The sequence below is a fragment of the Ursus arctos genome, unplaced genomic scaffold (assembly GCF_023065955.2).
Source record: "Ursus arctos isolate Adak ecotype North America unplaced genomic scaffold, UrsArc2.0 scaffold_20, whole genome shotgun sequence".
NCBI lineage: Eukaryota > Metazoa > Chordata > Mammalia > Carnivora > Ursidae > Ursus > Ursus arctos.
In genome coordinates this window covers 54826764-54843261 of record NW_026622875.1, presented here as the reverse complement: position 1 = coordinate 54843261, position 16498 = coordinate 54826764, and the positions used below count along the sequence as shown (strand labels likewise).

Here is a 16498-nt window from a genome sequence, read left to right as displayed (position 1 = left end):
TTGTTTTCAAGATTTATTTATTTGAGAGAGAGGGAGCACACACGGGCATGAGCAGGAGGGGCAGAGGAAGAGGGAGAGGGAGAATCCCAGGCAGACTCTGTGCTGAGTGCAGAGCCCCATGTGGGGCTCGATCTCACAACCCTGAGATCATGAACTGAGCCAAAACCAAGAGTCAGTTGTTCAACCAACGGCAACACCCAAGTGCTCCTCTTCTAACACGTTAAAGGTATCACAGGGTCTTCTGGCTTTCTTCTTCTTTTTACTTTTTAAGTCACTCTCAGTCTATTCATTGCTTTTTTGAAGGTTATGTGCCTGCTTTCACTGGTTACTTTTTTTTTCTCTTTGGTTTTCAGCAGTTTTAATTTGATGTGCCTGCACATAATTTTCTATGAATTTATTCTGCCTGAAGTTTGTATTGACTCTTGAATTTGAGTCTTTATGTCTTTTTCTCAGTTTTGTAAAATTCTCAGTCTATTCCATTCCTCACAGTTTCTGTTTATTTTTTAGTTCTGTCTTGATGTTACATCGGTCCTCAATTTGATTCCTGATGTTTAAAATCATACTTTTCACGATATTCTATTATCACCCCCCACACACACTTTGAACTTTTGTTCTATTGCACCCACTTTCTTCTTAAGTTCTGTAATGTGGAGCCATTGTGAGGGATTCATTCTGTTCCATAAATTCTTTCTTCTAAGTTAGGTTCTTTGCCTTTTACACGCATCTTCCTTTCATCCAGAAAAGAGAATGGTAGCTAGAAGGGGACGACTAGTGGAAGGGGTATGTAGTTTTCCTTTTGTTTATCTGTTTGCTTTAAAATATCTGGGCTCTGCTCCCTCTTCAGAAAGGTTAAGGGTCCTATGGCGAGATTTACTTCACCTTCAGAAGGCGAAGTCCTGCTGTCTTGGATTCCATCAGGAACAATCAGCCCTGCTGCCTACTGGTCTGGTTCTCTCCACCCACTTGACTTCTGTCTAGGATTTGCTGACTCCTTGGTACAGTTCTTGAAGGGTGAGCGTGGGTTAGGAGTGGAGCCATGCTGGCCTTCTCTACTCTGCTCCAGAATCTTCTGTTTCTCCTCTGATAACTGGTTTTTGAAATTTGTTGCAAAATATTATGTCCTTTTCCATGCATGGTGGTTGTTTGTAAAAACTTTTTCCTGATGTTTAATATAGTTTTTGCATTTTAAAAAATTCATATTCAACAAGCCTAGCTGTGTGTGTGTGTGTGCACATGTGCACGCACACATGTATTTTAAAAAATGTGGAGTTTCCTCATTTTGAAAGGTATAGGGTAGAGAAAATATGTGATGCTGTTTCAGCTGTACCATTTGGATATTTTCAAGCATGGCCTATCATCCAGCCTAATGATAAGGTCGTCTTTACTTCTGCCCCTGGTCTGGAGTGTGAACAGTGAGGTAGAAGAAAGAAAAGGCAGAGCAGAGGGAGGGTTCGTCGGAAGCGCAGGAAGCACATGGAACCGCAGCTGAGGACACAGACTCAGGATTTGGGCAGAAGAGAAGGGAAGAAGCCCGAGCGGAGGTTTCAGGCAACGAATACCCTGAAGCACTGGAAGATTCTGAGTAACCTTACATACACTTCTTAGCTGTTGCCTGTTTGCCCATGGACCACATCGGTGCTGGCGCCTGCTGGGGTTGTAAGGCGATGGCCGTGAGGACCACGAGAGAACACACCCACCCACCACCCGCCTGCACATGGGCCCCCTGCCAGCTTTCTCTCCGGCACGACTCTGCAAATGTGTGCTCCTTTAGCTCATATCCCCAACGGTCAGTGAGCTCCGGTGGATGACCACCTGAAAGAAACTAAATGCAGCGTCAGAATTGAACCAGAAGGGACAGAAGTTCCATGGAATGAAACAGAACCGTTTGTGGGCTCTCGACAGTTTGGTGTCTTGGGGTTGCAATGAGGCAACCAAGAAATACTCCCTAGTAAAATAACGTGTGGTCAGAGGCCCTCCATTGCAGATCGTGCAGGAGGTAATAGCCTGCGATTTCAAGTGGGGGCAAGCTTCTTGAAGAAAAATGGTCTTGGAGAGACCTGCTTCCTGCCTTTCCCCATCGTGAAAGGGGGCTGTGTTCTAGCTGAGAACACAGGCGTATTCATTCTCAACAGCAGAACCTCTGGGAGACAACTGGCATATGTATATTGTTTTGCAAACACATGAATTTTTTCCGCAATTCCATAAAATACATTGTTTTTTTAAAATAAAACCCAAGTTGGATACAGCAGATTTGAGGCAGAAATGATCTGTCAGATGTGTGAAATGCCACGTTTCTTTGCATTAGGACTAAGCTTGGGTGGGGAAGGCTCACTCCCCAGCCTCATGAAGATGAATCTGCTGGCCTTGAGGAGAGAGTCTCCTGGGGCATCCTTTCACGATCGTAGCTGCAGGGACACCAAGGAATGGCTGGGAGGAGAATTGGTGTTCTCATGGGCCAGGCTGTGGACTGATTTGCTCACCTGCGTGAGAAAGGTGAACGTGTGCGTGTGTTGTGCTCTCATGTATGCATCTGTATTCAAGTAGTACTTCAACGGTGGCATCTTTTGGAGGTGGTATAAGAGACTATGGTTATATGTCATTAATTCCTCAGAAATTGGAAATGAGCCCAAAGTCCTCTTGTGTTTTGAGCACTGTGTTCCTGGCACTAGATCTTAGCTCTGAGCTGTTATAAGGCAGGGATCGGGAGAATCTTGGGATCTGAGTAGATGTTCCCTCTTGCTTCTCCCAGTGCCAGTTAATCTTTCACTCATTTAAGAATACCTCTAATGGGGGGCGCCTGGGTGGCACAGCGGTTAAGCGTCTGCCTTCGGCTAAGGGCATGATCCCGGTGTTATGGGATCGAGCCCCACATCAGGCTCCTCCGCTATGAGCCTGCTTCTTCCTCTCCCACTCCCCCTGCTTGTGTTCCCTCTCTCGCTGGCTGTCTCTATCTCTGTCCAATAAATAAATAAAATCTTAAAAAAAAAAAAAAGGAATACGTATAATAAACCTATAACGGGATGGGCACTGTTCTGCTCTAGGGACGCAGTGACTTGGTCCCTGTCCTCGAGTGAGCTCATGGCTAGTTTATCAGTTTTTTCTGCATAATAAACCACTCCCCAAAATGTAACGGCTTGAAGAACGCTCATTTATTTGGATGCAATTTTCTGTGTCAGCAGTTCGGGCTGGGCTTACCTGGCTCGTTCTTCTGGTCTTGGCTGGGCTCACTCGGGTGAATGTGGTCAGGAACCAGGTTGATGGAGCTGGCTGGTTTAGGAGGGCTTCAGTGGGAACAGTTTGCCTCTCCTGCACATGGCCTCTCACCCCTCAGTAGGCTGTTCTAGGCTCGTTCACACAGCCGCTGGCAGGGTGCAGAGAAAGAGAGAGTGAGAGCATGCAAGGCTTTCACTGTATCCCGTCAAAGCAAGCGACAGGCCAGTCCCAATTTGAGAGCTGGAAAAAGAGACACCACTTCTTGAAGGGATTAGTTACACAATCACATTGCATAAGGACTCAGTGCAGTAAAAAGTGGAGAATTGTGGCCATTTTTGTGCTCACCCTCTCACAGTCAGTCAACACACACACGTTCAACCAGGCAATATAACCACATTAAGGTCAGAGATTTAAGTCATGATCTTCTTAAATGTCCAGCTGGATTCAGTATGACTTGTTTGGGTAAATTTTAGAGAAAAGTTGTGTTGTAGTGGCTTTTCATTCTGTTGTGTTTTTAAGAAAAGATGGTACTTGAATACAAAACCTAGTCTTTATTCAGCAGGATGGGTGAGAATTTGCGCATACAAAAGCTTTGCAATTCAACCTGGTGGGTCTCCGGCCCATGGAATTCCATCCCCTATGCTCCTTGAGGGCTGGGACTGCTTGTCCTGTTCACCACAGTGTCAGACAGTTAGTGGGCACTCGGGGAAGTTTGCTGACTGTTGGAGTAGGTGACTACAGTACTTGGAATGGCAGTGCAGCAGAGAATGAGGCATTATGACAGAGCAGTGAGTGTGCAGGGAGCCAGGCCCAGACCCTGGGGGCTTGTGTTGGAATTCTGTATTGCTCCTAAGCATGGTCCCGCCATCGATGTGGCTTTTGTCTAGAGATTGTGAACAGGACATTATGGGGTGGAAGGGTCTCCTGAAATAATTTCTAGGCTATCTTTTTCTTTCTTTCTTTCTTTCTTTCTTTCTTTCTTTCTTTCTTTCTTTCTTTCTTCTTTCTTTCTTTCTTTTTCTTTTTTTCTTTCTTCCTTCCTTTTCTTTTTTCTTTTGTTTTCTTTTCTTTCTTTCCTTCCTCCCCTTTTTCTTTCTTTCGTTTCTTTCTTTTTCTTTTTTTTCTTTTTCTTAAAGATTTTATTTTTAAGCAATCTCTACACCCAAAGTGGGGCTCGAACTCACAACCCTGAGATCAAGAGTCATGTGCTCTATTGACTGAGCCAGCAGGATCTCCTCAGCTATCTTTTTCTAAGCATAGAACATGACATGCATTTGACATTTATCAGGGATGTTTGTTTGTTATCCACCATTTTTGCATTTTTGACTGAAGACACAAAGCACATAGGCTTAAATTTTAGGAACGGAACAGAAAGAACTTTTAAATTAATTCATAACTCACATTAAGGAAACAAAATATAGAGACTTGTAAGAAATAAGCCAAATGCCCACTAATCCAGTTTCAGAGCCCAGGAGCGTACCCCATGACACCTCAGCACTCTATCCAGACCTTGGTTCTGGAGCTCTTTGAGTTTGTGCTTTCCAAGTTGCAAAGTGAAGTGGGAAAAGACTACTAAGATGTATTTCTTCCCACAGAACACTTCTCACACCAACAACCAATTCTCCAAGTCTCTGGACGCAGTGTTTACAATGTAATTCAATGCTAACATTAACTACTCAGAATTAGTGCAGACCTCATAGGTTAAGGGCTCAGTCCCACAAGACTGCCCGCATTTCAGACGCCAATCCTCCATCCTGAGCCTCCTGTATTTCTGACCAACTAGCTATAAACTGGGGATTCTCACGACCATCCTCTCAGGCTCAGTAATTTGCTAGAAAGCTCACAGAACTCAGGAAAGCACTTTTCTTACATTTACCAATTTATTATAGAGGCTATTATAAAGAATACAGAAGAACAACCAGATGTAGAGATGTAAAGGGCAAGGTCTGGAAGGATCCTGAGTACAGGAGCTTCTGTCCCGCTGAAATTGGGGTGAGCTACCCTCCCAGCACATGGATGCATTCACCAACCTAGAGCTCTTTTCACCCTGTAGTTCAGGGGTTTTATGGAGGTTTCATTATTTAGGCATGATTGATTCAATCCTGGCCATTGGTGATGGACTCCTCCTGCAGCCCCCCTTCCTCCTCCTCAGAGGTCAGAGGCTAGGGCTGCAAGTTCCAATCCTCTGATCACTTGGTTGGTTGCTCTGGTAACCAGCCACCATCCCAATGCTATCTAGGGGTCATCTCATTAGCATAAATTCAGGTAAGGCTGAAAGGAGCTTGTTATGAATAACAAAAGATGTTCTTATCACCCCCATTGCTTAGGGAATTCCAAGGGTTTTAGGAGCTCTGTGCCAGGAACCAGGGGCAAAGACTAAACATACTTCTTAATATATAGCAATGTCATAGGGAGCCTTTCTGTTTTAATAACCAAGTATGACTTCCAGTACGACTTGACTTTCAAAGACCATTGAGAATGGGGAAAGCCCAGTAGGCTGCTCTCTTCCCAGGACGCAGCTCCTTGAGCCTTCCTGACCTGCTGTCCTTACATTCTGGTCTCCTAACTGTGGGGCCTTTTGTTCATTCTTACTCGGCTGGATTTAGAATATTTCACAGCATAGTCTCAAGCAGTCTTACAAAGAGCAAATCAGTGTTTTTAAAAGACGTTTTTACTTAACATACATACACATCATAAGGGAACAGATCAATTAACTATCAGAAAAAAAAAGAAAGAAATTAGCCACCACACAGATCGAGTAAAATGTTGCCAGGATCCCCAAAGCCCTGCTTGTCCTGAGACTTAGTCATTACCCCTTCTCTCCATCCACCAACCTGACTTTTAACATCATAGTTTAGCTTTGCCTATTTTTACACTTTATATAAATAGAATCACACAAAGTGTGTTCTTTTGTGTCTGGCTTCTTTTCCTCAACATTATGGCTGTGAGATTCATCTATGTCCTTGTCAGAAGTAATGGTTGGTTCATTTTCATTGATGTACAGAGTTTCCTTGTACAAATACGCTATGATTTACAACAGTTCTGCAGTTTAGGGACACCTGAATCATTTCCAGGTTTTGGTTATTCTGAACATTCATGTGCATGTCCTTTGGTGCCCAAACACTAGCTATCACCAGTTAACACTAGATATTGTCAGTCTGCTTACTTTTAGCCATTGTGGTGCTATGGAATGGCATATTTTTATGGCTGTAGTTAGCATATCTCTATTACTAATGAGGTTGAGTATCTGTACACATGTTTAATGACTACTTAGATATCTTTTTTGTGATGTGCCAATTCACGTATCTTGCCAAATTTCTATGGCTTTTCTGCCTACTTAGTATTGATTTGTGGGAGTTCTTTATGAATTCTGGATATGAATCCTTTGGGAATTGTATGTGTCACAAATATCTTCAAGTCTGTGGCTTGCATTTTAACTCTTTTCATGGTGGCTTTTGATAAACACAAGTTCTTAAAGTTAACGTAATCCAATTATCTATCCTTGTGCCAATACCACAGTCTTAAAAAGTACTCCAGTTGTAGAATAAATTTGGCAATTTTGTAGATTTCAAGAAATCTTGGTTCTTTGCATTTCCATAAATGTTAACATCAGCTTGTCAATGCCTGAAATTTTTATTAGGGTTGTATTAAATCTGCATAGATCAATTTGGACAGAGTCGACAACTTAACAATTTTGAGCTTTCCATTACACGATCATGATATATCCCTTCGTTCAGTAAGATCTTTAATTTTGCTTGGCAATATTCTCTACCGTTCCATGTTCAAATCTTGCACATCTTTTGTTAGCTTTATTCCTAGGTGTTTGATTTTTTTTAATGCTATGGCAAATGGTGTCCTTTAAAATTTTTGTTTCTGTATATTGCTGGTTTATAGAAATACAGTTGATATTTTACATTGACTATAGACCCAGTGTCCTTGATAAATCCACATATTAACTGTAACAGTTTATATGTAGATTCTTTGGGTTTGTCTGTGATACACAGTCATGTCATCTGTGAATGACAGCTTTATTTCATCTGTTCCAGTCCTTATGCTTTCTATTTCCTTTTCTTATGTTCTACCCTGCTGGCTCTGTAACCTTGGACCTAATGAGGTGTTTCCTTCTCCCCTTCCAGATGCAGCTGAGGCACATATTGACTACGAGGATAATTTCCCGGATGACAGATCCGTGTCATTCAGGGAGCTCATGGAGGACTCCCGGACAGAGGCAGAGGAGGACAGAGGTCCAGGAAAGGCCTCTGAGGAGGCTCCAAAACAGGACCGTCTGGTCTCCATTTCTGTGGGGAGAGAAAACATAGCCCAGGATACAGCCTTTGTGCCAACTACAGGCTTGTTCACCGCGGGAAGCAGTGTCCCCACGGACCTGCCAGGATCCCAGCTAAACCAGAAGTACTTGTTCTGGTTTCCTGCTGGGAACTTCCACAAGCCTGAGCTGGAGAAGGAGATGAATGATGGCACCAAAAAGCCGTTTCCGGCTAGAGACAACCATAGTAGCCCAACACCAGCTCCAGGTGAACCTGAAGCCAGGGTGATCTATAGCAACACTGAAGGTCCCTCAGGGCCATTTGTGGGCAGGACTGACAGCAGGACAGGGGACCCAATGGTGAGCAGCAGTGATGAGTCCTGGTTAGATGGCTACCCTGTGACCGATGGGGCTTGGAGGAAGATAGAGGCAGAAGAGGAGGAAGAGGAAGAAGATGGGGACAAGGGAGATGTGTCTGTAGGACTGGAAGAAAGGGGTCCAGTTACTCCCAATCAACCCATTCCTGTAGAAGTTAAGAAGCCCGGGAGTACCACCCTCACACCAAGTGAGGACATGACCCGTAGTTCAGGTCTTCCATCTCCAACACTAGAGGTAGAAGCTTTGGCTCTCAGACCAATAAACGTGTCTGAAACTGAGAGTCCCAGCAAGGCTGATGGTCACTTGAGTAGGTACCAGTCAACTGTTCCTTGGAGGTTTGCCACAGAGAAGTCTCCCATGGCCACCCTACCCTATGAACTCACCAGCTCTACCCTGGAGACAGTGACAACTGCTGTCCAGCAGATGCCGAATCACATTCCCTCAACTATCATGGCGGCCACCCAGACTCCAGTGGAAACCATTGCTCCTGAGGTCCAGGATAGTTTCCCATACCTGCTGTCTGAGGACTTCTTGGGACAGGAAAGCCCTGGCCCAAGTGCAAGTGAGGAGCTGCTTCCAACTGTGGAACCGTGTGTAGGGGATGGGTGTCCCAGCCTCAGCAGAGGCCCTGTCATTGCCACCATTGTCACTGTCCTGTGTCTGCTGCTGCTCCTGGCAGGTGTAGGGGCAGTGTGGGGCCACCGTAAGTGCCAGCACAAGAGCTCTGTGTACAAGCTGAACGTTGGCCAACGGCAGGCTCGGCACTACCACCAGCAGATTGAGATGGAGAAGGTCTAGCCACTTGCAGAGCAGGCTCTCCCGAAGCCATTAGGAGGAAAAGAAACTGCCACATCTCATTGCTAAACACTGATAATTCACTAGAGCATGAAAAAAGTGGAGTAGGGCTTGTCTGTCTTTTTCTCAGGTCTTTGTTCTACAGGCCGAGAAGTGTCTCTGGAGGCACCTGGCAGGACAAGAAGGCTTTGGTGGCATCATCACATGCATCAATATCTCTTTAACCAACTGCCCTAGAACGTATTGTGCTGATCCCAGACCTGTGCTCAGGCCCTAATTCCAGTGTGAGGTCAAAACTTACCTCTCACTTCATCACGCTGTTGTCTTGTTTCCCTTGTTTAAAAAAAAAAAAAATGAATAACTCCCGACCTGAAATTTTTAGAAAAAGTGTGATAAACTGAGCACTTGAAAGCAGTGTTATTTAGGATAGAGATATTTAATTTTTGGTGGCGGGACATAGAAAAATAATGGGCTATTCCCCTTTAATGTTGTGATGCTGTGAGGGCAACTGAGCCGAGAATCAGGACACAGTCTAGAAGCTTTGAGGTTCCTAATTGTTGAAATAGGGAGAGAGAGAGAGAAGAGAAAGAAAGAAAGAAAGAAAGAAAGAAAGAAAGAAAGAAAGAAAGAAAGAGAACTCCAAGAGAATTTAGGACTGATGCTTTTTTGGGGGGTGGTGAGGAGTAGCAAGACACATCCACCTTTGTTCCTTCCATCTTGTAGGACAGACCATTGTTTTTTAAAAAATACGAGGTTAGTTTTAGGGGCGCCTGAGTGGCTCAGTCAAGCGTCTGACTCTTGATTTCACCCCTGGTCATGATCTCTGGGTCCTGGGATCGAGCCCCGCATCAGGTTCCATGCACCGCAGGGCGTCTGCTTGAGGATGTTTCTCTCTCTCCCTCTCATGTGAATAAATAAGTACATGCTCTTTTTCTCCCTCTCTCAAATGAATAAATAAATATTTTGAAACAGAAAAGAAAAAAATAAAAACACGGTTAGTTTTGTACCTGTAAACACCATTTCTTCTTGGAAGCAGTGGCCTAGTTGTCCTTGACCAGCCTGTGCCTAAGAATGTCATAGACTTTTTCGTTGAACTAACAAAACTCAGTTTTTGGTTTCCTCTCTCAGGATTAACCATTTCTCTGAACCCAAGTAAGAGGGAACGACATAGAAGGAAAACAATGTTTTAAGAGGCTTGAGGACTAGGATATCAAGTATGGGTTCCTATTCGATGGGAAAGCCGAGGAATTAAAAAGTACGAAATGCTCTGTGCTGACCTCTTCTGTACTCCGTTGTGGCAACTGGGAGCTCCACGGAATCGTTATGAGCCCCGGATGGACTCCTCCTGCCTGTGGAGCAACGCATTTCATGGGATCTGGATCATCTTAGGATGGCTCAGCACGTGTCCGACGGCGGCTCTCAAAACACGGTCCCCAGACCAGCAGTATCAACGCAGCCCGAAGCAGGAGCCCCGGCGGTGGGGCTGAGCCATCTGTGCCGTGAGGAGCCCTGCAGGGGAGTCTCCCGCACACTCACGTTTGAGAACCATGGCTTTGTCATAAACACTGCGGGCTTTGAGCCAGCGGAGGCTCTGGAAGCACAGAAGGTGAGCAACACGGCCCCGCCTCCCGCGGAAGTCAGGCACCGCTACGTGCACCTGCGGCCGCAGTCGACGCTGCGGAGCCGCTATCGCCAGGGGGCTCCCGTGCGCAGAAAGGAAACTACGTTTTACAACGTGAGTCACCTTCTTAGAAATCGTTTTCAGTGGTAAAAAGTGATGAAGCCCGTACATGGATTTTGAGACACTCAGTGTCCAACGTGGTTTTTTGGGGCGTGAGAGAAACCCTGATCTTTACAACTGAAAAGTTGGTGGTGGTGTTCGACCTAAGGAAGAAGGAGTTTGCATAACATGTTTTCCACCCTGCCACCTCTTTCCGGTGCAAGCTTTGGACAAATAATAGGCTAAGTAGCGAGAAATGCAGTGCAGCAAAATCAAAGACCCCAGTCCCCATTACTGGGTGAAATGAAGTCCTGAAGCTATGATGGGATACCTCTGCGTCAGATGAAATCTAAAATAGGACCGAAATACTTTCTGCATGTAGCCAAAGCAAAACACGACAGAAAAAAAGCCAGAGACTGTGCATATTTATAAATTAGATTCTTTTCTAATCTATGACAAGATAACTTTTCTATTTTTAACTATATAAAATAACCTCCATCTCAACATCGGGGTTGTGTTATTCAATTATTATGTAATAACCCAAGAACACTGACTTAATACCAACACAAAAATAGGTAATGGTAATACAAATGTATTAATAAATTTATTACAGATACATTAATACATGTAAATGTATTATTTTGTAGACATGAACTACATGAAAACAAACGCAACACATCACTTTTTAAGTTTTTATTGATTTGTTGTCACGTAAATTAATGTTATAGGATCTAAAAAGGGAATGATGAAAACATTTGTAAACCTAAATTACATGTCATCATGCATGTCTTGAGGCTGGTAACCCTTTAATGTTCATGAAAATTGAGGGTCGGATGGTCCATTAACACAGAGCTTCTGAGATCTTTAAAATAAATAATTATTCCCCCCAAACAGTTGCCAAATGTATTTTATATCCAGGTTACATCATGATGGTTTAAAAGGAAAGAGTCTCTAGTAATCTTGAAAATCATGTCTTCCTGTTTGCTCTAAGACCACCCTCTCGGAGTCTCCGCCTTGTTACCACCTCTTGCAGCAGGATTTCAGGGATGTGTGCACAGCTCCTGGCCCTCCCCCTGCCTCCCTTCCTCTTCCTCACCTCACCCGGAGACCAGCCCCTTCACTACGACAGAAAGCCCAGGATCAATGCTCAGTGTGGTTCCTGGGCCACCAGCACAGGCACCACTTGGAAGCTTGCTAGAAAGGCAGAATCCCGGGCCCCACCCCAGACCTGCTGACCCGGACTCCGCGTTTCACAGGGTGCGTAGGTGATGGGTGTGCAGGGCTGACAGTCCAGAGCTGATTACCCTCCTTCTCCTGACTGGACGTGCAGAGGGATGATTCAAGAAAGTTAGCCGTAGAGACCAGTCATAAAAGCACGGGCAGGGTTAACAGAAACATGCAGGGGTGCTGGAGACCTGTTAAGGGGCCGGAGGAGAGCTTGGTGACAGGAACGACTCTTCGGGACCAAACCTCTGGCCTCAAGGGAAGCACAGCCACCGTCCAACAGTGGCCTGAAGGAAGCAGGGTTCACCCTGCAATCTCTTGCCAGCACGTCCCAGTGGCAACCCAAAGTCAGAGGGTGAGGGAGCCCAGGCAATGTCGACCAAAAGGGTCAGGCCCCTGGGGCGCAGGGCAGGCTGAAAAAGAGATCAGGAGAGACAAATGGAGAGAGGCAGCTCAGAGAACATTAGCACCAATCCCACCTGCCTTATGCCCCCTTTTACTTCTCCGACCTCCAGGAGGCCATGCATGCTTCCCAGGTTCCTCAATGTCATGGACACTGTTGCGCCCCACCAGACCCTCTTCGCTCTGCAGGTGAACCCATCCTCCAGCTGCCCTGAATGTTGGCTGCTAAAATGTTCAAAAACACCTTCTGATCCAGAGGATTGCCTTCAGCCTGATGGGAGTTCCTCCCCCAGGAGTCAGACCTACCCCGTCACCCCCAGGGCAGCCTGCAGCTCTGACTGCCATGGGCATACCTCAGACCTGCCTCCCTGCCTGCAGCGGGGACAACTCGGTATCATTCGTGCTCCTGAGCAGCCATGTGATAGGCTAAGGCTGGTTTCCCTCACAACCCACTTCAGAGCACTCCATCCCACACAAGGCTTCCCAAGCTCTGAATCCCTCCATCTCCCCTCCTCCTCAATCCGTTACTTCTCCGCTGTATCCTGTGGATTCCTGGGCCGACGCCAACGAACACCCAATACCCCCACCTCTCTTCACACTGCCGCTGTTGGGAGGCTCCAGGCCGTGCCTCCACTGCTGCCCCAGCTGGTCCCTCACTCTTTGACCTGCTTTCTTGGCCTTTGGTCTCCTTTCTTGCCCTTTGCTGACGTGCACAGAGCGTGGGAGCTGTTAGCGGTCATGCCTGGAGGTGTTGGGTCCTTGTTTGAAACAGTACGTATTTTACCACTTCTCCAATGTTGGCAGCAAGGGACCAGCTCTTTAGATCAAAAGCACGCCTCGGATCCCAAATGTTTTTCTAAGTGGGATCCCAGATCTCCTCTACAAGAGAACCTTCCTGGAAAGAGGAATGAGCCCCCATCTCCTGAAAAGGCCCTCGGCCCGCGAGGCTAACACGGATCCCCTCTGCTGAGTAAGATCCCAGACTCCTTGGGGTGAGGGTTCTGCTTTGCTAGACGATTGTCAGAAATCTCAGGGACCTGAGAAAACAGAGCTCATTACAACACACATCCTCAAATGACGGGGTGTGGCTCAGTCCCACCCAGTAGATAAACAGTAGAAAATAAGCAAAATAAAACATTTAATGTGATTTTTTTTTTAAATCTTTGTTTTCAATGACTCTCCAAGTTCTAATTTCCTGTAAGAATGGGATTGCACACACGGCCCTGGCCAAGGGATGGGAGGGAGAGAGACACTGGCAACGATGTTTAGAGTCTGGCCTCCTGTTTGCCACCTTCAAGTAGGCATTAGAATGGATCCATCTTGTATCTGTTGGCCAAATTGCTTACTTCCTTATTCTTTTCTCAAAAAATGAGGCACCAGTATCTTACCCTATCAGCTCCGAGAGAATAGTGAGCCAACCTGTTCATTCAACAAACCACCAAGGCCAGATATTTGGAGGGAGGAACTGGGGGCACTGGGAGGGGCTGGGGGTCTGGCTGCTCCCACGCCTGCCCCAGCGGGAGAAGCCCCCTCCTGTGGGGCACAAACCACAGCACTCCTGACTCGTTTCGGGGACGGGAGTGGGTCAGTCAAGGCGAAGCTGGGCTGTCCTGGTGGCTTCCCTGTCGGGGACACGCTACGGGGACGGGACGGGGCGGGGAGCAGCCCGGCTCCGGGCTGCGGGCACAGGAAGTCCTATGCACAAAACCTTTGGCTGAGGCTTACTGGAGGTTCCTTTCCCTTTTTTCCCCCCTTGTATATAGTTTAAACTCTCCACACTGGGTCATTCAAGCCTGCAGTCACCAGAAAAAAGAAGTCGCTGTTCGGGGGATGGCAGATGATCAACAGTGCAGACAGCTGTGATGAAGGATTAGTTGTGGGTTTTTCTCAGGGCCTCGCCACAAACTGGGTTGCAGTTCCATGTGCAAACACTATTAAATGAGAATGTTTTCTCTGGCACCAACCCACCTTTCCTCCACAGTTTCAGTATTGAATTAAAAAAAAAAACCTGAAGTTGCTTAGGTTTACAGCTCACATTTAAAACTTAAAAACATTATTTCCATAAATGTTGGCAGGAGCCGGCCACTGTTTATTCCACCAGCAGTCATAATAAACCCTTCCCCATTGACAATCTAACAGATCATTTTCTGTTTGCCGCTGAGTTTGGTTCAATAAAATGTTTGTGCTCTTAAAATTCCCTTAGTAAGAACTCCGAAAAGCTGCATTTCCCAAGGCGGCCTTCGTGGCCCGCAGACCCGTGGCTCTCCTGGGTCCCAGAGGTGCACACAACAGCTTAGTGGCCGCCATTAGAAAGGCTCAGAATTCAGAGGTCCTGGCACACTGAATGTGTCGGTATGTGAGACATTTCAGTTAGTCCCTTTTAAACCCGCATCCACACAGCCTCCCCTCGGCGCTCCACTGCTAGCATGGAGACTGAACGTTAACGGGGCCACAGTGGGTGCCTCCTCCCCGGGCTGCCCGAGTGACAAGGTGGCTGGACAGGTCACCCGGTCCCTGTGGCGGGCTGCCTCCCTGCTGGGCTCCATGCAGATGGGTCAGAGGACAAGCAAGGCTGGGTCTGGAAACTCCCACAAAGCTTACCAATGTGTTTTTTCAAAAGACAGGCCCAACTCACGCTGAACCCATGAAGTCTCAATCCAGGAATCTTCTAGGCTCTTCCAAGAAACACGCTCAGGGAGATGGTGGGCAGAGGTCGTTGAGTGCAGCCTGCGTACTGGGTTTCAGGTAGGTGTGGAGGAATTGGCCCACCTTTTTTTTTTTTTTTTTATTGGTTTGGTTTCCTTTGGAATAAAAAGATCAGTAACCAGGTTCCACAGCCGTCAATCAAAGCAAAGTGCGGATAACGTTGCCCATCCTGTTCCCAGGGCTTCTTCCTCAGAGGTATTGCTAGGATGGGGGTGGAGGTGCTTTTCACCGCCCCCCATAAAGAGGGGCCAAGTTCAGAGAGTGAATAAGGACCCCTCCCACCACCACCACCACCACCCCACTCTGTGTGGAACAACACCATCCACAGAGAGCTCACCCCAGGACAAAACGGAAGCTCTGCAGGCACACAGAGGTAGAGTGGGTCCCAGCCTGGTCCCCATGCTGGTGTCCTTGGCTGTCCTCGCACAGCTGGGAAGGACAGCTGCAGCCAGAAGCTCCCCGGGAGGTAAACGGCTGCCAGGTGCACCGTCTCCACTGACTCGGGCATCCTGGGGCAGGCCGTCCACTCACTGGGGTCCCCTCTACTTTAGAGTCCTGCCCTACGACTCTCCTCCCCACTGACTTCAAAAGGAGGCTTCTCTGGTGGAGCGGGGGGGCTGGGTGAGGGAAGAAGGACCCAGCATTCCATGGGCGGAGCCAGTAGGATCTGACTCACTGCTGGGCTGGAGGGTGCCCTGACTGGGGGCTGCTGGGGACACCAGTGCGGCCCTCACAATGCCAATCACACTGACTCCTTGGCCACACAGCCCCTGGGAGTGTAGGCTCTGCAAGTCCAGCCAGAGAGTAAGTAGCAGCTTACTGTCTTGAGTTGAGTGCCCCAGAAGGAGGACCGGGCAGGAAGATTCTTGTGCAGGTAAAAGAGGAAGTGCTCTCAGGAGAAAGGGGTGAGGGAAGCAGAACAGTACGGAAGGAGGAACAGAGGGGGGCCCGTTCCCAGGGCTTGGAATATAGGAGTTTTCCACCCCGTTATTCACCATTACATTAAAGACCCCAAATTCTATCTCCCTTCACTCCACGCCTGTCTTCCAAATGCTGTGCCAGCCTCCTCCAGCCTCCATCCCGAGAGAGTCCCAGCTCAACTAAGCAGCTTATTGGAAGAGGGAATAAGGTTGAAAAAAGAAAACGCAGATTCCAAAACACCACGTTCCTGGGTTTCTCCAACCTCAAAGGTAGCTCCTTCTCTGTCTCTTTGGTAGGTTTCTTATGTCCCAGAAAGCCCCAGAGCTCCGTCCTCGGCCCTTGTCTCTCGCTTCTCAATATGTACACACAGTCTAACTGACCCCATCCAGGCTCATGGCCCTACATACCAGGTATGTGCTGATGATTTAGCAGGGGGGTGGCGTTCCTCCCAGACCCCCTTCACAGAGCCAGGACCCACATCCCCGTTCCCAGCCCCTCACTGTGCACCACTGCCAGTGGTCACAGTCCTTCTTCCAGAGAACTGCCCTCAGCTGACCAAGACACTTCAAAGGTACAGCCCTGCCCCCATGGGACAGTCAATAACTGATCGATGGAGGCCTTCACAGGTTTCTTCTGAATGTACCCCACAATAAACCACATGCATTTGCATCCCTGTTTCAGGCTCTGTTGAAGACCGGATCTGAGAATGCTCTCAAATTTTATTTGCATCCTGAGCCTCCCCTCCCAGCCTCAGACAGCCTACTTTGCACCAAATTCCTTACTTACCATGCACAACCAACTTCTCCATGCTCAGTAACTGGCAACTCCATCCTTCCTGGTAGTCTGGCCAAAAACCTTTGAGGTCACCGTGAACC

General features: G+C 47.2%; 1 protein-coding gene across 1 annotated transcript in view; it reads left to right on the top strand.

The window, feature by feature from the left end:
• Nucleotides 1–8653, top strand: part of SUSD5 (sushi domain containing 5) — a 68332-nt gene extending 59679 nt beyond the window's left edge. Inside the window, exon 6 of the mRNA XM_026496606.3 lies at nucleotides 7350–8653. Within this exon, the coding sequence (XP_026352391.2) occupies nucleotides 7350–8653 (1304 nt within the window). The remainder of the gene's footprint in view (nucleotides 1–7349) is intronic.
• The last annotated feature ends 7845 nt before the right edge of the window (nucleotides 8654–16498 follow it).